General features: G+C 41.2%; 2 protein-coding genes across 9 annotated transcripts in view; one reads left to right on the top strand and one right to left on the bottom strand.

Annotated features, from left to right (window-relative positions):
- crhr1.1 (corticotropin releasing hormone receptor 1, gene 1) overlaps positions 1 to 8,118 on the top strand; it is a 40,175-nt gene extending 32,057 nt beyond the window's left edge. For 3 of the 5 annotated variants that reach the window (XM_012971696.3, XM_031894055.1, XM_012971697.3), the window contains 11 exons: positions 182 to 292; positions 413 to 537; positions 1,430 to 1,524; positions 2,070 to 2,241; positions 2,848 to 3,001; positions 4,041 to 4,101; positions 5,147 to 5,213; positions 5,808 to 5,902; positions 6,399 to 6,540; positions 7,313 to 7,354; positions 7,469 to 8,118. In XM_012971696.3, the coding sequence (XP_012827150.1) occupies positions 182 to 292; positions 413 to 537; positions 1,430 to 1,524; positions 2,070 to 2,241; positions 2,848 to 3,001; positions 4,041 to 4,101; positions 5,147 to 5,213; positions 5,808 to 5,902; positions 6,399 to 6,540; positions 7,313 to 7,354; positions 7,469 to 7,726 (1,322 nt within the window). In that variant the 3' untranslated portion in view covers positions 7,727 to 8,118. 5 annotated transcript variants of the gene reach the window in all.
- Positions 8,119 to 9,198: 1,080 nt separating this feature from the next.
- On the bottom strand, positions 9,199 to 21,387 carry ddx42 (DEAD-box helicase 42). Of its 4 annotated transcripts, none has more exons than XM_004918599.4 (18): positions 21,279 to 21,387; positions 18,976 to 19,197; positions 18,353 to 18,500; positions 17,676 to 17,737; positions 16,561 to 16,597; positions 15,784 to 15,936; positions 15,577 to 15,681; positions 15,378 to 15,497; positions 15,115 to 15,291; positions 14,368 to 14,496; positions 13,760 to 13,859; positions 12,740 to 12,787; positions 12,510 to 12,607; positions 11,992 to 12,268; positions 11,260 to 11,486; positions 10,983 to 11,093; positions 10,479 to 10,580; positions 9,199 to 10,392 (listed from the first exon to the last, which is right to left on the bottom strand). In XM_004918599.4, the coding sequence occupies exons 2-18, from the start codon at positions 19,188 to 19,190 to the stop codon at positions 9,670 to 9,672; spliced, it is 2,832 nt and encodes a 943-aa protein (XP_004918656.1). In that variant the 5' UTR covers positions 19,191 to 19,197; positions 21,279 to 21,387; the 3' UTR covers positions 9,199 to 9,669. The 4 variants fall into 4 exon arrangements, with proteins under 4 accessions (XP_004918656.1, XP_004918658.1, XP_002935570.1 ...); XM_004918601.4 differs by having other exon boundaries at positions 9,201 to 10,392; positions 21,309 to 21,382; XM_002935524.5 differs by having other exon boundaries at positions 9,201 to 10,392; positions 21,219 to 21,320.
- Positions 21,388 to 21,675: the final 288 nt, after the last annotated feature.

Here is a 21,675-nt window from a genome sequence, read left to right as displayed (position 1 = left end):
GCAGTGAAGCACAATTATTTATTAACGAGTGCTCTTTTTACAGGGTAGATATTGATGGTGCCCTTGGTTACTCTTTTGTAAATGACATTATGAGTAATTAAGGCCCTAATCATCACATCAATGAAAATGCCACTAAGTACAGGTACTTGCATATTGCTCCCAATTTGTTCCTTTGTCACAGGGCTGAGTTGTCCTCCTGAGTGGGACGGTATAATATGCTGGCCCCGTGGATCCCCCAACGAGCTTGTTTCCGTTTCTTGCCCTGAACATATCTATGATTTCAACCATCAAGGTATTATCCAGTTTGTGCTCTACATATATTACAACCACTTTACAACCAGAGCATGCATTTTTTTCTTAACAAAAAATGTATATTAGTTATAACATATGATCTTTTCTGTTTTCCACCCAGGATTTGCCTACCGGAAATGCGGGCAGTCTGGGACTTGGATTCAGGTGCCAGGGCTTAACAGAACCTGGGCAAACTACAGCGAGTGCCTTACATGGGTCGGCTCAGGACACAGAGCAAAAGAGAAGGTAAAGAAAACCTGACATTTATAATAGTGGCAAATGATTTAACCATTTATATGTCAGGCAATGTAGAGTCTATGGTAGGGTCCATTATACTTGTATCTTTTACTCAGCCTTGGAATGCTCCCACAACCTCCCCTTTTTGTGTATTTCTCTACATTATCAGCGTTATACTCATCCCTTTAATGGTGGGGCTGGGGCATACCAATGCCCAGGTCAGGAGACACTTTTGCCAAGAAATGCAACCATGCAGGGAGGGGCCAGCCTATGAAAACTGTGACCAGAGGTAGATAGATAGATAGATAGATAGATAGATAGATAGATAGATAGATAGATAGATAGATAGGATCACCATATGGAGTTTACCTTGATGTGGTACGGTGGCTTGCCAATTTTATGATCATAATTTTGTAACTAAAACCCTAGTTTGTTTACAATACATGAACTTGCACAGATACTAAATTACTAGTGAAACAGGGGACCAGAGAATGAGCATATTTTACTTAGCCTTGGAGTTCTCCTATAAACTGTATATTTGACTTACCCTTGGAGTGTACCCATAAACCCCTTTTTGTTTACATTCTTGTACAAATAATACTTATAATAATGGAATATTGGTAAGCCCTTAATTAAAATACAGTTTTCTTAAGGTGGCCATACATTCTACAATAACAGTCCTTCCCACGACCATTGGTCTACTAACCGATGTCCAAGCCTTTTACCAATATCCTTACTTGGCCTGGTGGCTAAACGGCATTGTCTATTTTGGTTCAGCCTTAATATAGATTAGAATTGCAAACATTTTTAATGTGGGGTTAATTAAGGCAGATATGTAAATGTATGAACAAGATGTACACCAGTAATCTAATAAGAAAATCTTTCTCTCTTAACCCTGTAGGAGCTGTTTGAGCGACTGCGGTTGATTTACACCATAGGTTACTCCATCTCTCTGGCTGCTTTGTTATTGGCCCTTTGCATTCTCTGCTATTTTAAGTAAGACCTTTGAGCTTTGGTGAAAAAATAACTTCTATTTATGTTTGTAAAAGTTGTCCAGCTTTAAACAAATCTGGCCCTCAATGTGCAAAGAATGTGATATAAATGACTACATAAAGTTATGTTTTTATACATTGCCTGGGTTGTTTGTTGCTCTGACCTTCTGTTTAGCTCCTTTACACTCCCTACACCCCCTGTTGTTCATCTCCTAGCTGTACTCCTTCGTCTGCATCTCTTTTATTCAGCTCTTATTGCTTTCCCATTCTGTCAGTCCTTGCCATGTTCTTGTTATTTAAATCTCCTTCTCTTGTGCTGTTTTTTGTTCTGATCTTTGTTATTTTGTAGCTTTTGCCCCTTTTACCTTAGCTGTCTCATTCTGTTTTCTACTTCAGTGTTGGGATAATTGTATTGCGTAGACATGAACATTTAGGGGAGAACTTAGGTTGAGGCTGGCCTTACTGAGATCCAATCATATCTCAAGACTGTCCCCCACCTAATATTTCTGTATTTGGTCTCTCCAAATCTCTTACCTTTCTCACCTGTAGGCGCCTCCATTGCACCCGGAATTACATTCACATCCACCTTTTTGCATCATTCATATGCCGAGCAGGGAGCATATTTCTGAAAGATGCCATTTTGTATTCAGGGGAGAATGAAGGGGCAGCCTTGGATGAGAAGATAGAGTTTGGCCTGTCAAAGAGAACAGGGCTCCAGTGGGTGAGTGTGTTTCTCTTGGGGCTCACTGACTTCAAGGAAGGGACCCACTAAGAGGGGCTTTTGTAGATGAAAGATGAGCAACCTTTGTCCCTCCATTGTTTGCATCCATCATTTCCACCCCACTGGACCAATTATGCCAGTTGGTTGCTATGGGTTCCAGGACCTAGACTAATTGTACTACATAATCTCCACAAAAGCATCTTTGTAGTCACACAGTAAAGGTTTAGTTGCGTTGGAATGGTGGGGCATTTACATGAAGCAGATTTTTACCCTGATAGGGTGGTATTGTGACACCTTGGGCCTCTCTACCCCTGTCTGAAAATACAATGTAAACTCTTATGGGTGGAAATTTCCACTCCTATGCCTTCACATTGCACCCATATACCTATTATATCTGTTATGGACACCACAGTGATGTCATATCATGGTTATTACATCATCATTTTACTGTGTATGTGCTGGACAGTTGCGTAGCAGAACAAGGAAATTATTATTTTGGGGGTAAGTTACTTAAGATGTGCACTAAACCCTGTTAGAATGTGGGACCTTGGAGTAAGGTGACCTTGTCCAGCCATTACTAATTGAGGACACTGTCTTTTCTCACAGGCAGGCTGCAAAGTGACTGTTACACTATTCCTTTATTTCCTGGCCACTAATCACTACTGGATCCTGGTGGAAGGACTTTATTTGCACAGTCTGATCTTCATGGCGTTCCTGTCTGACCGTAACTACTTCTGGGCGCTGATTATCATTGGGTGGGGTAAGGCTTTGGGAGGGTGTTGGGTGTGTGCTTTGTCTCTGTGTTGCCCCTGATGGATCATGTGTACATCTAGAAATGTATATGTGCTTCTGGGTAAGATTCTTGATAAAACAACAGATTAATACTGTAATCACATTTTATTGAATATTAATTTAGAAAGATAGAATTGAAGTATAGTATTGTTAATACTGCCAGAAGTATTTTAATATGTTCTTATAAGTTTGACATGATGAAGATATGCCATCCTTCTGGAGCTGGATTCTGTAGGATATTTGAAAATAGCCCTAATTACACCCATGTTGCACTTTTCCAGGGCCTACCCATGCCCCCTGTGGGTTTACATACCCCTACAGTAAATTATATAGTATTTTAGTAGTCACTGAGGGGTTCTGTGACCATATAAAGGCACAAGGCTGCAGGCTGAGTTATACAGGGAACTCTGAGTATCACTCATGTATTATAAGGGATAATGTACCCCCTACTGTAAATGATAAGGATATTAGAAGTCACTGAGGGGTTCTGTGACCATATAAAGGCACAAGGCTGCAGGCTGAGTTATACAGGGAACTCTGAGTATCACTCATGTATTATAAGGGATAATGTACCCCCTACTGTAAATGATAAGGATATTAGAAGTCACTAAGGGGTTTTGTGACCATATAAAGGCACAAGGCTGCAGGCTGAGTTATACAGGGAACTCTGAGTATCACTCATGTATTATAAGGGATAATGTACCCCCTACTGTAAATTATAAGTTCAATAGAATATATAAGGATATATTTTACCTGTTATTCATAGCTTGTGTACTATAATACCCTCTACCAAATATTGTAAGGAATATTACTGAGAATAGTTGGACTGGCAAATATTTTTTATGTTTTGACAAATATTTAGATCATTGTTTATAGGTGCATATAGGTGACAGAAATTATTAAACCATTATAGTAAAATGTGTTTCAGTGCCCAGTGGGTGTATTTACCTGTGCTTGTGCCTGCCCATGCAGTGACTATTAATCAGCTGTACTGTCTTTATCCACAGGCTTGCCGGCTGTGTTTGTATCAGTGTGGGCGAGTGTCCGGGTGTCTCTCGCAGATACACAGTATGTACAACATCTCGTAGGTAGACTCTACATCCTCCTACAATATAGTCAATAACTAGGTTAAATGAAAAGACAAATTAAAAACCCCATGTGCTAAAAAAGCACCCTGAGCAATTTTACAATAATATTTTTTGGGTTCACATATACTTTTAACAATATAAAGCCATTTGTTTTATACAGTAAAAGTATTTTACTGTATATTTTTTTTCTTACCTTTTCTGGCTAAAACAGTAACTAGCATCTCCAGCCAGCAGTATTGTAGTTTAGTCTTTTCAGATCGTGAATCCCTGCCATCAAGCAAGACAGGACTGCTGGTTTTCTTTGCCCCAATAAAGAAGATAAAGTTATACGAGTACTAGCAAATAGGCTTAGGGCTCTGGCACACGGGGAGATTAGTCGCCCCGCGACAAATCTCCCTGTTCGCGGGCGACTAATCTCCCCGAGTTGCCATCAGATAGCCGTCTGTTGCCATCCCACCGGCGAACATGTAAGTCGCCGGTGGGATGGCACACGCGGCGGCGCGACCGGCAAATCGCCGAAAATGCCTCACAAGGCAACTTCGCAGATTTGCTGAAATCGCCTGCACAGCGTGTACCATCCCACCGGCGACTTACATGTTTGCCGGTGGGATGGTAGTTCGGAGAGATTAGTTGCCCCTGACAAGGGAGATTTGTCACGGGCGACTAATCTCCCCGTGTGCCAGAGCCCTTATAGAACAAAAAGGGTTTGTAATGTTTGCAATGGGTCCATCCTTGTTTCCGCCATGGGCCTATATAAAAACCTATTGACTATATCTGTAGGAGTGGCCCAGGTTGTCAGTTTCTCTGTTGGGGCCTAGGAGAACAGTTGGGGCCCATTTCACACACAGGCCAATACTCAATATTACTGGCTATACTCAAAGAATGGACATGTTTCCCCTTTATTTATTGTTTCTAACATCTCAGAGCAAAAGCCCAAATGATTTAACATATGCCTAATGTCATGGCACTGACTGTCTGACCAATTGGAGCACTTGAGACATTGTGTATTTGCCTCCATGTTGCAGGTGCTGGGATCTGAGTGCTGGACACATGAAGTGGATTTATCAGACTCCCATTTTGGCAGCAACTCTGGTTAGTTTATGAGGTTTTTCTTTAGCCTTTAAATGGTCACTGACAATCATGTAGGGGGGACTAAAGACCCCAAAACAATTAAAGTAAATATGGTAAAAGTGCTCCCCCATTACTTACCGAGGGTGCCACATCCTGAGCCTCAAAAATAGCTCATTAGCTCAAATATTTCCATTTCCATTTCCATTAATGAAAAGTTAATTTCGCCAGGTCCAGGATTGCCTGCTGCCATTATAAAGATACAACAGTCACTTTTGCCTCTCATTATTTACATTATATCCGCCATGCTATTCTATCTGCTGATTGGTTGCTATGGGTTACTGCTCCTTGGCAAACTTAGTGCCTTTTATTACATACCCCCAATCAGTGCAATGGTGTAAAAATGATTTTTAGTAAATTTGCTGTTGCTACTATACAACTGACATATTGATGTGAACTTTGCTGGACTTAGATGAGGAAACAACACACACTTCAATAAATATGCCCCTATATGTGAAATATCTCCTGTGAATTACCCTGTATGTGATATATATATATATATATATATATTAGAAATACTGTTTATAAAAAACTATTACTGTCTTTGTTTCCTCCCAGGTAAACTTCATCCTGTTTCTCAACATAGTCAGAGTTCTGGCCTCCAAGTTGTGGGAAACCAATAACAGAAAGCAAGACCCATGTCAGCAGTATGGGTGAGTAACAGGGTGACTTGCATGAACACTTGTCTTTTTTTAAAACTTGGGCCCACAAGTAGCCACAGGCCAATAATCTCACAATTCCCTCTACAACTGATGTCAATAATGAAAGGAACATCACAGTGCAATGCATTGTGGGTTATGTAGTTCCTACATGCTTTTTTGTAAGCTGTGGAGAAGTAGATACAATTTGTAACATCACTGCTTTAGTCCCTCCTTCCTTGTCAGGATTTCAAATGATGCAGAAATAAAAGACCTGTTTTGCAGCTGGATTTTAGCAAATAAAAATGTTATTTATTTATACTTTTTGAAGGAACAGATTACAGTAATAGGTATTTTAGGGGTTTCTGTGTTTTGTGGGGCTCTTTAGAAAATTTGTGTTCCGAAGCCTGAGTTCCCCTTTAAGATGCATATTTGAGTTTAAGGAAACCTTGTAAATTGTTGTAAATCTTGACCTGGTTTAGGTAACTTAGTACTGTGCTGTCACACATAGGAAGCTCTTAAAGTCTACGTTGGTTCTCATGCCTCTCTTCGGAGTACATTATGTGCTGTTCATGGCGATTCCTTACACAGAGGTGACTGGGCTGCTGTGGCAAATACAAATGCACTATGAGATGTTCTTCAATTCTTCCCAGGTACTCAAACAAATCACGTTGCATATAGTCATTTATAAGTATCAAAAACTGTCAAAGACTTCCATTATCTAATATAACATATAGAAACATATAGGAACCAATCATACTTCTTCCCCAAATTGGTGAGCTTTTCTCAACCCCAGGGTCTGGCCATCAAGTAGATCAACCAGTGGGCCCTAGTCTGGAATAGTTACCATAAACCTATATAATCTCTATTCGAGAGGTCCCCAATCTGGCACACCCTTATGTAAAATGTTCCTGGGTGTTGCCAAATAAGAACTGTGATTGGATGTTTGGTAGCCCCATGTAGACTGCCAGCCTGCAGGACACTCTAGTAAACTAGTGTCTTTATGCCTCCAAAACTTTCCCCCAATCCTGGAATTTTAAAGTTAGCCCCTACTTTGAGATCATGAAAAGCAACCAGTTGCTCGGGAGTAACTGGTTGGGGATCATTGCTTCACCATTTGGCACTGTCTTCATTTAATTGCTGTACAAATTGTCCCTAAATGCAATGTTTTCTGCTGGACCCTGGCACTTTTTAATCCAACCCAAGCCCATTAAACAGAGACAGCTGGAAATGAATATGTAGTGATGGAAATATGAAAATAATCAGTTGACTGTTTAATAAAACTGTATTTGTATGCATGAAATTGATTTAGGGGTATTTCCCTGATAATGCTTTGCATATCTCATGCAGTGGTACATGCAGTTCATTGGTGTAAGTAATGTGTTTAAAAAGCCATTGACTTCTCCCTAATCTGTTATCATCTAGGGATTTTTTGTTGCTATTATCTACTGCTTCTGCAATGGAGAGGTGAGTTATAAAACCTACGTCTAGCTGTGTTTATGTTTTTATCATGGACTATTCAGTAGAAAGAAATTGTATATAACGGGCCTTATGATAATGGAAGCCTCCATATACTGACAGGTGCAAGCTGAGGCCCGTAAATTTTGGTTCCGCAGAAATCTAGCAGTCGATCTCAAGCAGAAGTCTCGTATGACCAGCACCGGAGGCAGTTGCCATTATGGAGGAGTCTTGACCCATACAACCAACAGTGTGTGTCTGAGTATGGTGGCCAGGGGCAAACAGATGGCATCACTCCAGTCCTCAGCTCACCTCCCTGGGTACATTTCCAGCACAGTCACTTCTAACAGCACCACACAGCAACTGGGCAATGTCATCTAGGGACAAGGGTGCTAATTTGTCATTTTATAGGACATATTCATTTCTCCAACCATAAATAATGTACACAGGTCACTTTATTATAAGTAATATGAACTTTTAAAATGATCATAAACCAGAACATGATATGACTGATAGGCCCATGATCTACGTGCATCAATATCATATTATTAAAAAAAAAACCAAACCATACGGATGCTTGTAGGAGGCAAGCTTTGCTTATTGAACAAACCAGCTGCTTGCATTTGTCTTCAATAAAATAAAGATTAAAGTAGAGACAGCATTTAATCAAGTCATCTATTATTAATACTTCCTTTTGGGATTCTGCAATTTGCACAGCAAAGCAAGGAAAAGAATTGTGATACAGCATTAAAGAGATTGCCGTTTCATCCCAGTAGGAGTGTTTGAATTCCTGTGTTTGCTTCTATTGCACAGCACCCTTTCATTTTAAATTACAGGATACAAAACGGACAGTTCAGAGTTCTGGCCCCTGGAGAGTTTGAGCAGTAAGAAAAAATCAATGTCCCTTTCTTACAGAGGCCTAGGTAAATGTATTGCTCTATGAAATTAAGCCCAATTATTTGACACCAAACCTAGGAAGACATTCTGCTGATGAGACATGCAGGAGGGACACAGGGTTATGAAGTGCAGGGAAAGAGTTGGGAAGAGGAGAGTGTGGCATTAGAAGTAACAGTGGATGGGACAGCAAGGTTGTGATAATTATAGTGAGATAGTGAGATAAACGGACAGAATGGGCAATATGGGCAGTGGGAAATTATAAATAAAAAAAGAACCACAATTGAAAGGGCAGAGGAGATTTGCAACATGGAAAGTGAAGCAGACATGTAGGGGTGGTAGATGACAATCACCAGACTGATACATACAAGAGCACTAATGCAGGATGCTGCCACTTTGCAGAGCGATTTTACAAAATTGGAAGACAGGGCAGCAAACTGGAAAATGAGGTTTAAAGTTGACAAGTGCAAAATTATGAACTTTGGTAGAAATAATATAAACTTGAGTTATACAATAAATGGTAGTGTTGGGGGGGATTTTTGTAGATAGGTTATCAAATTCCAGGCAGTGTCATTCTGTGGCAAATAAAGTGCTGTCTTGTATAAAAAAGGGCATTGACTCAAGGGATGAAAACATAATTTTGCCCCTTTATAGGTCCCTGGTAAGGCCTCACCTTGAGTATGCAGTGCAGTTTTGGGCTCCAGTGCACCAGCCTCCATGAATATTGAAATAATAACCTGCAGCTCATGCAGCAGTCACAAGTATTAGTAAGGAAACACTAAAGTAAATAAGTCCTATTAAAATCAGCAATCACGAATAATGACAATAACAATTTGTTGTTTTTTGTTGCGCTTTTCATGACATCCTTGCCTGATGCAAAGCAACCATTTTTATCCTATAGGCAAACAGCTTGTCTAAACAGAAATTGTGAAGGAACAGTCAAAAAACACAAGGGACCATGTAAAAACAAAAATGTTCTTTAATATCCGGCTTGGTCTGTGAAATGAGCACAATGAAAGAAAAAAAAAAAAATACATAAAAACTGGTATTTTGCTATGTACAGAAAACACGTTATCTAAACACACAATCAAAAGAGTGTCCAAAAACCGGCAGGGGATAAGCACTTATGCAGGTCTATTCTCAAATCTTGTGTTTTAATGGACAGCAATTCAGTTTAGTGTATTTTATGTACAGAGACAGAGACGTTGGATGCTCTCAATGAATCTCTCTAAGTAACAGAAGCAAATACAGAGGGGAAACCCCCTTTTGCCTGCAGGGTGATCACCAAGATGGAAACTTGAAGATAAAAATCAGAAGCCGATAACTGGCAGAGCTCTCGCACAACGTGGCTCCCCCCGGCAGCAAGCAAAACAAAAGGAAACAAATACATAAACTTCTGGCAAATTTATCCTGCGATGCCGTTGACTAGCTTAACTGTCCCATCGACTCTTCTTACGCTTAGGAGGTTCCGGTATGGCAAAGTTGTCATTTTTTGCCTCCCTGGTGCCCTCTTTCCTGCTGTCGCCATCATCCCGTGTTGCCTCCCTTCTCCCTTCTCCTGAGCTCTCTCTCCTTCCATCTCCATCTCGAGAACTTTCTCTGCGCCCCTCTCCATCTCTAGAGCTCTCGCGCCTACCCTCTCCCCCATCTCGTGAGCTATCTCTACGGCTTTCTCCTTCCCTCCGCCCATCTCGGGAGCTTTCCCTCCTTCCCTCTCCTCCATTTCTCTCTCCATGACGACTACTGCTTGAATGTCGATGTCCATCACCATGCCGGTGACCCTCCCGATCACCATGACGATGGCTGTCCCCATGGCGCCCTCTGCTGTCACTGTGTCGCTCTTTACTGCCACTTTCACTACCTGCACTTGCACCATCTCGAGCACCAAACAATGTAGCTGCTGGGTAGCTGGCATTGCTAATGTTTGGATACCCAGTGGGAATGCTGCTAAGAGTTCCGCTGCTGGTAAAGCCTAGCATGGTTGTGTGAACTGGTGGTGGGGCAGCTTCTGCAGGGAGCTTCACACTAGGAGGGTGTGCACTGGGAACAGAACTTAAACTCCCAGCACTGGTCCAAGCGCCAGAGTTAATTGAAGAGGTACCAGTTTTCTGGGTGCTTGCACTGGCAGCAACAAAATGATTCTTGTACTGAGACTGTGAAATGAGGAGAAATAGGTTAATTTTTTATTCTTGCTCTGTAAAACCATGACATTTATAGTTTAATGTGGGAAAATGCTCACCTGAAATGCAGCCTTCATGGCAGATAACCTGTCTCCCATGGCACCTCCTGTTGGTTTAAATGCTTCATAATTGCTCATCACATTTCCACCAACGCCACGGTCCTGGGGGGGGATAAAGGAAAACACAACTTAAAACATGAAAAAAAATGTAGTAGAAGATTTAAAATAAATAAAGTAATGCAGAGATCTCTAAACAAATGGCAGCACTGGATTTCTGGCATCAAAAAAATAAACTAAAAAAAACCTAGGTTGTGTAGAGAATTGGTGACATGATTTCCTTGGTGCTCTGACTGGCAGGAGTCCTGTGTTTAGTTGACCAAGTGGGTTTTGATCAGCTCTGACAGACACATTTGATCATGGCATACAGGCAGAACCATCCTATCCCCTGACACGCCAGCAGAAAGACAACTGCAGGCAGAAGTTTAAGAATTCTCAAATATCTCTCTCTGCAATTTTCAAGTATATAGGGGCTTTGCTGCCCCTGAAACCAATGTAAATGCTCACCGAGGTTTCGGCTCCCAGTCCAGGTCTCTCACGGTATCCAAGGCCTCCTCCCCCGATGTTTAACTTCTTGCCCTTTCCAGCCTTAAATCGAGACTTGCGAAACCAGGAATTCTTGAAACAGTAAAGAGAAACGTAAGAAAGTCAAAGCTAAAACTTGCAAATCAAACAAAATGAACACAGATTTGTCATTCTGTCAGCACTGGGGATCAGATATTTTGAGGGAGTATTACACTATTGCACAGTTTAAAGCAGCTCTGCTGGATTTGTTTTGTTTTACCTGCATAGCCAGATCCAGCAGCTCCTTTGACACGTACTGATTGGCACCCTCCAGGTTTCTCACCAAGTCCCCGGCAAAGTTGCTGTCTTTGGGAGTTAACAGAGTATGGGCTACTCCCTTTTCACCTGCTCTGCCTGTACGACCAATGCGGTGAGTATGTGTGTCGATATCTCGTGCCACATCATAGTTTATAACAGTTTTGATTGATGGAATGTCCAAGCCCCGAGCTGCAGAAGAAATGCCAGGTGTTACTCTGACCAAGAATTAAGGGATGTAGAAACAAGGACAGCCAGCAGGATCTGCACTTTGGTTAAGTAAGGAAGAACATTGGCCACCATATTTATTTGCTTGCAACTACTGTTGCAGCAACAGGCCTGTAATATTTTGTCCACTTAAGTTTGTTAAAATTTTTTTGCATTTGTCATTCCACAGCTTTTAGCAGCCTTTCGATAAAATCATACCTATGGACTTATACAATTATGCGCTCAAGCACAATACAACAAACTTCATATGGGTCCAATAGGTCTGGAGACATAGGAATCAAGCCTCATGTCAGCTTGATAAATAACATGCTGCCAGTGCACTTTGCCATCAGTAGTACAAAATATAACAAACACATTAAAACTCAAACAGATTCAAAAGTAATCTCCAGCTCCCATGTTTCTGCTGCTAGATGACCATACTAAGCTTAAGGTCAAAGAGTTTTCTCTTCCCGATTCCTGACTTTCCTACCTGCCACATCTGTAGCAACCAGGACAGGGATTGATTTCTTCTTGAAATCAGAGATGACCTTGTTTCTCTCACTCTGGTCCATATCACCATGGAGCAGACCCAGGGGATGGTCATCCTGCCGTAAATTGTTCGCCAACTCCTCTGCATTGGCCTTTTTGGTAACAAAGATCAGGACACTTCCCGTTGATGTGAACTCCACCAATCTGCGTGTTAGCCAGGTCCACTTCTCTGGGCCAGAGGGCAAAATCTCTACAACCTGAGTGATGTCTTCATTTGCCTAAGAAGTATGTGGACACAAATGGTCTCCAATTAAGAGGCAATATGGTGAATACAGACAAATGTGTACAATCTGTAGGGGTGTGGATAGTATCAAACAGACAAAATAAGCAGGCCACAAAACATAAGCCTTGATATATGAACAAGCTAAATACACTGGGAATTTGGGAACAAGGAAATGATGCAATAGATGAAATGACATGGAAGCCACATGGATAAGAGAATGTTTTCATCGATCTCACCTCTCCAATATCGCCCTGAACAACACGGATAGGATCAACTAGAATGTCTCTGGCCAACTTTTCAATCTTCTTTCGAAAAGTAGCGCTGAATAATAGAGCTGGTAGGTTGGGAAAGAGAGAGAGCACCATTACCCTGAGCTGCCCACACACAATTCTGAACAGACTGCCCATATCTTTTAGTTACTTGTATTCATTTGCATCTGTAAACAAAAAACTCTGATACAACTTACTTTGTCTATCTGGTCGCACATGATTTGCAATTGACCGAACCTGGTATTCTGCAAATAAATAAATAAAAAGACACCATATTTAGAACTTGGACAAAATTTCAATTTGAAGGAGGACTTATCCCCAGCCCCCCTCAACTGGCCTCCCTTCCTGTTACCTCTCCTTTAAGACGTGTTCCTGCTTTTAAATCTGCCACATACATACAGAGATGTGCAGCTGAGTTCACAAGCAGCATCTTCTACACATATCAATCCTCTTTTTGGAGCCTCATGAAGCAAGTGCAGTTAAAGCTAGGTCCGGGAGCAACCTCAACTGCACATGCTCATGCAGGCTCCCTGTAACTGGAATGAATGAAGAGGACGCAAAACAGATGTGTGACAGATTTACACAGTACAGACTTATTGGATGGAATAAACTGTATTGAGAGGTGTCAGAGAGGGAGGCCAGTTGAGGGGGCCTGGGGTTTACAATGTAGTTCTCCTTCAGTGAGAGGAGCAAGGAAGTGGAAATAGCTCCTCACACTATACAATGCTAATGTAAGTTGCTATAACACATATGATTTGCATTTTTAAATTTAAAAGACAAATTTCAAACAGAATATAGGACTATGCCCTACACAGGTAATGAGATGAATGGTATAGAAATAGAAGCTTTGCCAAAGTTTAGCAGTCGGTGACCAGCTAAAATGTATTTGTGGCTGTTAATACTATGGTGCCAGGGCTAAAACACTATAAAAAAAAAAAAATCACAGCTAGAGCCCCTATCAGGCACTAAAGCCATTCCCAATTTAATTTTTAATCCAAAATAACGATCTTCAGTCCCCTTGATCGTCAAATACTCATATGTGCATATGACAAAGTAGTTTAACAAACTGGATTAAATACTGAGGTGGCAAAGGCCTGAGTGCCTGATAGGGGCTCTTATTTCTTTTTGCTCCTTTATCCTAAGAGTAAATAATTGTATACTGAACTCCTCTTGCTAATGCTGCTCACCATGGGCCACTTGTTAGTCCAATGACTTACCAAAACCCATGTCAAACATACGATCAGCTTCATCAAACACCAGGTAAGTCACACGCTGAAGATTGGTAGCTTTCTTCTTAACATGGTCAATAAGTCGACCCTGCAGTGGAAATACGATGTCTTAGAACATTCACTATTCTCTGTTATAGACTTTAATAAACCATTTTGTCTACATAAGTCCTGTGTGGAGGGGCCCGTTTGTCCAAATATCTATGCACTTGATTGAAGACTGCACCCAGGCATGCGACCTCTTCTTTATCGTGAGTGCCTACCTTATGGGACTTATATATATATATATATATATAGTTCAGAATGAACAGCACTCACGAAACTGATAAACAACGAATGCCTGGGTGCAGTCCTCATCGGTGTCCTAATATATATATATATATATATATATATATATATATATATATATATATATATATATAAATATAATATAAAATCACCATTCACTATATGTGTTAGACATCACACACTCAATGTCAGAGGGTTCCTCATACAGCTCTAAGCATGAGGATTATGCATAAAGGGGAACAACACATTTTCATTAGAAGATTCTATACAGATCCTAAAGCGATTCTTAATACAAGCGAGTCTATGCTCACCGGAGTGCACACAACAATTTCCGCCCCTTCCTGTAGGGCTTTTGCTTGCTCCCACATGCTGCCGCCTCCATACACTGCTACAGATCGCAGATTATAAGCCTTCCCAAACCGCTTGCATTCACTGTGGATCTGAGAAGGAGACATTGTTAACACGTATTTGCAGAGCGCCAACCTTGTACCTATGTATAATGGAAGGGTTTATGCAAAAACACAGACTGATACACGAGGTAAAGAGTGCCCTGCCCATTAGAGCTTACATTTAGGAGGTGAGGTGCCATTGTGTGTCTGTAAAATAACATCCAAGCAAAATGAACAATGCCCATAAAATATCCAGCACAGATATTATTTAAAGATGTACTATATCTTCATTTAAATATATTTTTTTATTGAATTTATCTTGTAATAACAATAACACAATCATTTAATTCTTGTTTTATCCCATAAATTCTATAAAGGTTACTCAACTTGCAATTTTATCCTTGCTTACTTGTTTGTTATTGTGGTAGAACACCCTAATAAGAAGCTTTTAAGGGGAAAGGCCTAGCTGCCTAGGGGCATGGCCAGACTTGAAATAATAATATAAATGTATAAAAACCTACTAAATATTATCAAAGCTAACAAAATACAAACTACTATTGCTATTACATACATCTTTGGTCCTATCACTGCATTCGGAACATTTCTGTGGCAGAAAGAGAAAAGGAAACCACTTGTTTATTGGTTACTTTCAATACTGTGTGTAAGTACCTGCTGACACAGCTCACGGGTGGGGCACACAATCACAGCAATGGGTCCATCCCCTGGCTGCAGTTCCTTCTGGTCCATGATGTGCACTAGGATAGGCCAAATAAATGCAGCAGTCTTACCACTACCAGTCTTGGCAATGCCAATCATGTCTCGTCCACTGAGGGCCACTGGAACTCCCTAAATATGAATGGTTTAAGATGGCACAGGTCAAAGACAATTAAGACAAAATTAAGCTCGCTTGCAATCAGTCGCGCTGCATGTACCTGACATTGGATGGGTGTAGGCTGAGTGTACTCTGACTTCCGGATCTGGTGCATTAGCTGTTCATCAAATCCAAAGTGAGCAAAACTGCTGCAAAGGCGCGGTGGAGCTGCCCCAGAGACCTTTGTGTTAGAGGAGACATTTCTGTAAGATTATGCAGAATGATGTTACTCAATAATAACATCATGCTGCCTTTTTTACCCGCAGGTTTAGCTTGTGTCTGAGCTCTGTAATCTGCTGTGGGGTCTGAGAGGTGATTTCTTCATGTTCTTCATAGAAGTTCTTCTCAAAAGGTGTATACTCAATCTGTATATGAAATTAAATAGAAGAACATCACAAATGATGTATTTTATATCATTTTTTAACAGTGCACCGGTGAGATCCTGCAACAGGGAAGGACACACTCACCTCCGTATGATCAATAGGAGGCAGAGGGTCGATAATGCGCTTTGTAGTTGGGGCAATGGGATTACCATCACTGTCATATTCCAGATTGTCTTCCTCCTCTTCTGGAACAAGGCCGGCAGTTGGATTTTCTGCCATGTATCGGAAGTAAGCTTCCTGCAGGAGCAAAGGAAAAAAGCACTAAAGGAAGGAAAGTATTGCATACTCCCAAATCAAACCATTTGATCACATCAATGGTTGCTTCCCTTTACACTCATTTAAACCTCATACATCACAACAATCTTCATTTTAGTGTCAACAAAAATCACACAGAGATCAGGCAAGTGATAGACAGCATTTAAATGAATACCATAATCACATCTCTTTAAATAGTGTGTTGTCATCTGCGTGACAACCCTAGCCTTAAGATCTAGACCCATGCTACAGTGGTGTCAGCAACTGAATTCCTAATGTGCTGCAGATGTAGCCCATATTGTTTTTTTTAATCTGCATCCTGGAGTACGTAAGGTTAAACTATTCCTGCGAAAGTGCTTCAGGCAGGTTCTTGAAATATTACCTAGCTATGTTTTTACATACTGCAAGGATATGCGCAACCTTCCTTCACATCTAAAAATATAAACAAATTATACCTCTCCATTATACAGCAGGTATCAAAGTCTGCTCTTGGGTATATCATGCATATACCCTTATTGTTCTTTGGTCAGCCCTTATTCTTCCTACTAGACACTGCACTAACCTCCCCAAATACCCAGACACAAAAATAAATATCTACAAATTTACCTGATCATCTTCTTCCTCAATGTCGTCTCGGATACCCCTGGAAAAAACAAGAAGAGAAACAAACTTCCCTGCAAGTGGTCCAAATACTCAGCTGTAACAGACAGACAGCCTGTCTGTATTAAGTATTGCTGTGTGCCCTAACTGCCAAGCACAGAATTTATCATAGGAGGTTTGATCAGTGCCAGGCCCAGGAAATATTTCCCTGATTGCTGGGGGTTATAGCCTTGCTAAACAGTGATCTTGCAGCATAAATGCATCAAAATTTGTTGTGCACATGTGCCCGATAAATAGAGTTATATTGGAAAATATGTTCTGGCTATTTTAATTTTAACAGAATCTATACCAGGGGTGGGCAAACTACGGCCCGCGGGCCACACCCGGCCCCTTGGCCTTTTTAATCCGACCTGCCGACGATGCCAAGTCTCATCACGCGAGACTTGGTGTCATTGGCGGGCCGGAATTAAAGAGACGAAGGGGGCGTAACGCTGGCCTGGTCCGGCCCGGCCCGGGGGTGAGTAAATGTGGCCCGTGAGCCAAAAAGTTTGCCCACCCCTGATCTATACTTATTGTTGTCTATTGTATTAAACAGAGGAAATTATAAACAGGTTTATTTTAAACATGTTTGTGCCTCCTGGACATTAAAGAACCACAACTGTAAGGCTTAATTAGTTAATCCCTCCTGTATAAAGAACTTATTTTGCTTAAAGGACAAGGAAAGTCTAAGTCACTTGGGGGTGCCAAAATGTCAGGCACCCCCAAGTGACTTAAATCTAACATTTTGGCACCCCCAAGTGACTTAGACTTTCCTTCTCCTTTAAGACACAGGTAGGACAAAATATGGGGAAAGAGTTTCTAATACGCCAAGGTAGTAAATACAAAGCCAAATAATAAAACTAACTTTTCAGTTAAAATTAAAAGAATAGTCAGAACACACTTTCAATGTAAAAGGCTAATTACTGGGCTCACTGAAAACACTTACGTACACAACCTTTAAGGTTGCTTACGGATATGCTAAGCCACAACATGGTATGTGCTACTGCCCTTTAAAGTTAGGGTGCACCAGCTGCTCCTACACTAATCATGATACACAGAGTTTAATACATGTGCACACCTACCTGGCATTCTTTTTCTCTTTGTCTCTCTCCTCCAGTTTTCTCATATCTTTAGCAGCTTGATCCTATATAGGATAAAAAAAATATATGCTTCAGTTCCTTGCTTCATAACACACTACCCACATAACTAGTGATAATTATACAAATTCCCTTGTAACAGACAGAATGTCGCTATCAAGGACATGCCACTTTGTCCTTGCAGAGAGGAAAGAGTACCCATGAACCGAGTTACATGCAGAGACATAAATTACTCTGAATTGTATTTCAGTACTTGGGAACTGGCAGTAAGCATTATTACAAACAAAAAATATTAGAATATTAGTCTGCTGATTGTAGAAAAGGGGAAATTCTCATAAAAAAAATATGTCAATATGATAAAATACTAGATATTTATCTTATCTCAAATATGGTTATCCAAGAGGCAGGCCTAACGAAGCAGATAATATCAACCAGCACTCATGCCAATTTTTAGATCATATAGTGGGCCCTCAAAAAGTTGTTGGCCTTGGACTGTTTACAAAGCTGAGTATGTTCTTTGGTCAACAGAGCAGGTTAGAAAATCCTATTGATTCCTGAATGAACCCTTATCAGTTATCAATAGAAGAGGGAATTTTTTGGACCAATACACTGGGCTAATAGGCTTGGTCATAAGAAGTGTGTGTTAAGATAAGAAGACTAACCTCAACTTCTGCCATGAAAGCCTCCAGAGGATCCTCTTCACTGTCGGAATCCGCCTTAGAATGGAGCTGCTGTCTGGTTGGGGAATTTTCAGCTGGAATGTAGGGCAGGTCTACATTGCTAGAGTCTTCCTCTTCATCATCAAAATACCTGAATAAAGAAGTAATCTGAATTAAAGAAAATCCAACTGAAGGTAGAGCTTCATTGGATGAGTTGGTATTTTAATTTAGAACCAACCATAATGTGTGTGGAATGTGACAGGGACCTTAGACAGTAAGGTCCACTGGGGTAAAGACTGATGGGATTGAATAACAATCTCTTAAAAGCATTGGGGAATGGGGAATGGGGAATATGTCCCCACTACACGAAGAGTAATAAGAAAGCTTTATTCCAGTGCTATACGATTGTGGGCCAGTTATTTACAATACTTATATGGTCAGGGGCAAATTTATAATGAAATTATAATGTCATACAAAGAGGTCAGTAAAGCCTTTAGCAATTTGGGGGCCACATAAATCTCCTGGAGGGTCACATTAAGCCTCTGGGCCTTTAGATGGACAGACCTGATATCATAAGGAACTACCTATTTTTGTGCTGCATCATGCATTTCCCCTCCATCACTTACGCATTCTCTTCATCGAAGTTGGCCCGCTTGGAGCCAATTTTGTAGAATGAGGGGAGTTGGTTACTAGTGGATGACCCAAACTTTGCTGCCGAAGACTGAAAGGCACTGTGTGAGGCTTGGGGCAACTTCGGCTCCTCCTTTTTCCCAGTGGAGATGGCAAATCCACCAAATCCAAATCCACGTTTGTTGCCGGGTCCTCCTTTGTTCCAGTTCATGGTTACGCTGAGAAAACAAGACGACATTAGCTAATAAGGATGTACATATAATAAAGCAGGAAATCTATGGGTAATGCCACACATGGAGACTCTTTCTTGTCCCAGGAAAAGTTTCAGCAACACAAGGCAGAGGGAAAGGATGCAGGACTCCTCCCATAATTCAGTAAGAATTGCCCAAAAACATTAGTCCTGTCAATGTTTTCATGCAGCCACACACCAATTCCTATCATTATGTTTTGCATCTAATTTTCATGTGAACCTATAAAGTAAAAACAGGATATGATTTGGGCATAACAAACAAATAGGCAGTACACCTTCACTCAGAGTCAGATCAGGATACCCACAGTGTGAGTATCATGTGAGTGTGGGAATAAGAGGGCAGCAGAATAAGAAAATGGGAGTTTCAGAATAGTCAGTGGGTTCATTAAAAATGAATATTTCAGTCCTAATATAAATGGCTTACAGGCCATTCATTCATTAAGGACACACAGTGACCCTTAATGTTTTGATCGCTGCTGCAAGTAGATATAATTAAAACACTGAGGTGATGTAGGCCTAAAACTTCTATGATCCTCATTAAAGACAGCTGTACACTGAATAAATATCTTAATTCATAAAATGTCTACTAAGCAAATCACAAGACATTTTAACCAAACAGCAACCAGCCTGAGAGCAAATATACTTGTGTTTCCATTTTAAAGATAAACTGGGAATCAGCCTTTTAAAACCTGTTAGCAAATCAGCTCTCATGCTTCTCAATAAGTAAATAAAACTAGAATTCTGACACAAGATAAACAAAATTAAATATACCACGGGTGTAGCCTGTGATGATTATTATTAACATGTATTTATAAAGCGCCAACATAATCTGCAGCGCTGTACAATAAATTGGTTTACACATTGGACACACAGAATTACATACAAACCAATAACCGATACAAGAGATGAAGATGGCCCTGCCCAAAAGTGCTTACATTCTATAACAGTGATCCCCAACCAGTGGCTCAGGGGCAACATGTTGCTCCCCAACCCCTTGGATGTTGCTCTCAGTGCCACCAAACCAGGGAGTTATTTTTGAATTCCTGACTTGGGGGCAAGTTTTGGTTGAATAAAAACAAGATTTCCTACCAAATAAAGCCCCTGTAAGCTGATAGGGTGCATAGAGGCTGCCTAATAGCCAATCTTAGCCCTTATTTGGCTCCTCCATGAACTTTTATGGTGCTTGTGTTGCTCTCCAAGTCTTTTTACAATTGACTGTGGCTCACGAGTAAGAAAGGTTGGGGAGCGCTGTTCTATAACATCCACCTGTAACTCTAAGTACCCCCTTCCTAAATATACACGGAACATTCTAGCATTCCATCTTTTGTGTTTATACAGATCATGTCCCGCTGGTAACAGACAATTCCTAGCACTAATGGCAGTCTTTATAAAGGTTTGAGGGGCATCAGCGGCCCCTGAGTTTAAGGATATCAGACAATTTGGACAATGGGTGACGTGTAATGTACACAAGTGGCTGGCTGTTTTTTTACATCATCCGGCATGGTTTCCATAGAATCACCCACTCTCGCTATGTTCAGCTGCTCACCCCCATGCAGAATGGAACTACAGCACCACTGCATGTGATCCCCAAAGAAAAAACACAAAGGTGTGTGTGTGTTAAACAGATTCACTGCCCCTGTCTCCTTATGTTGCTAATGGCACTTTTGTGTTTGCAGCATGTTGTATGGCTGATGGGCACCCCGGCTCACCTATATTAGAACTTTCATAACCAGCAGCCCTCATATACATTCAACAGGGATGTTCACTCAATGGCTTTCCACCTGCTGCTGGCCTACAACTCCTCACACCCTATAAGAGAGAATGCTGGGAGTTGTAGAGCTGCAGACTGGACTACTAGATATAATGAACAACTGCTCTCTCCTCCCCTGCCGTGTCCGTACAAATGGCCTCCTCCTCGCTAATACTGTCAGCCAAGGCAGCGAGTTGGCCCCGCACAGCGCCTCCTGTTTTCTCGGCCTTGCGACTTACAATTGTTCGAGCACACAATCCGGTTATTTCCCCCACCTCCCCTTGTCCCACACTCCGCACCTCCTCCTTTGCGCCGTCCGCCGCAGTTACCTCCGAGCTCAGCGCCGCGTAAACATGTCCGTCGCACCGAGATGACGTCAGGGATAGGCAGCCCGTCATGTGACCTGTATTGTACAGCATTGAAGTGTTCTGAGAACGCTATATAATGTGCATAAGCTAAGTCCTACCGGTGCCTTCAGTAACAGCCACCAAGTGGGTTGTCTCCATGCTTTTTTCACAGAAATGTCCAATGTTATGAGTAAGTGTGAGATGAAATGAGGGGTTGGTATGAAAGCAATCCTGAAACCAGTGGTGCTCATTTACTAGCACCTGGCAAATTTGCAAATTTGAAGTCATTTTTTTTCTTTGCTCAATTTGAAGCTGGCTGAACAAAGGTAGCCATTGGTTGCTATGGGTT

Source organism: Xenopus tropicalis, chromosome 10 (assembly GCF_000004195.4).
Source record: "Xenopus tropicalis strain Nigerian chromosome 10, UCB_Xtro_10.0, whole genome shotgun sequence".
Lineage (NCBI taxonomy): Eukaryota > Metazoa > Chordata > Amphibia > Anura > Pipidae > Xenopus > Xenopus tropicalis.
This window is presented reverse-complemented; position numbering and strand designations above follow the sequence as displayed.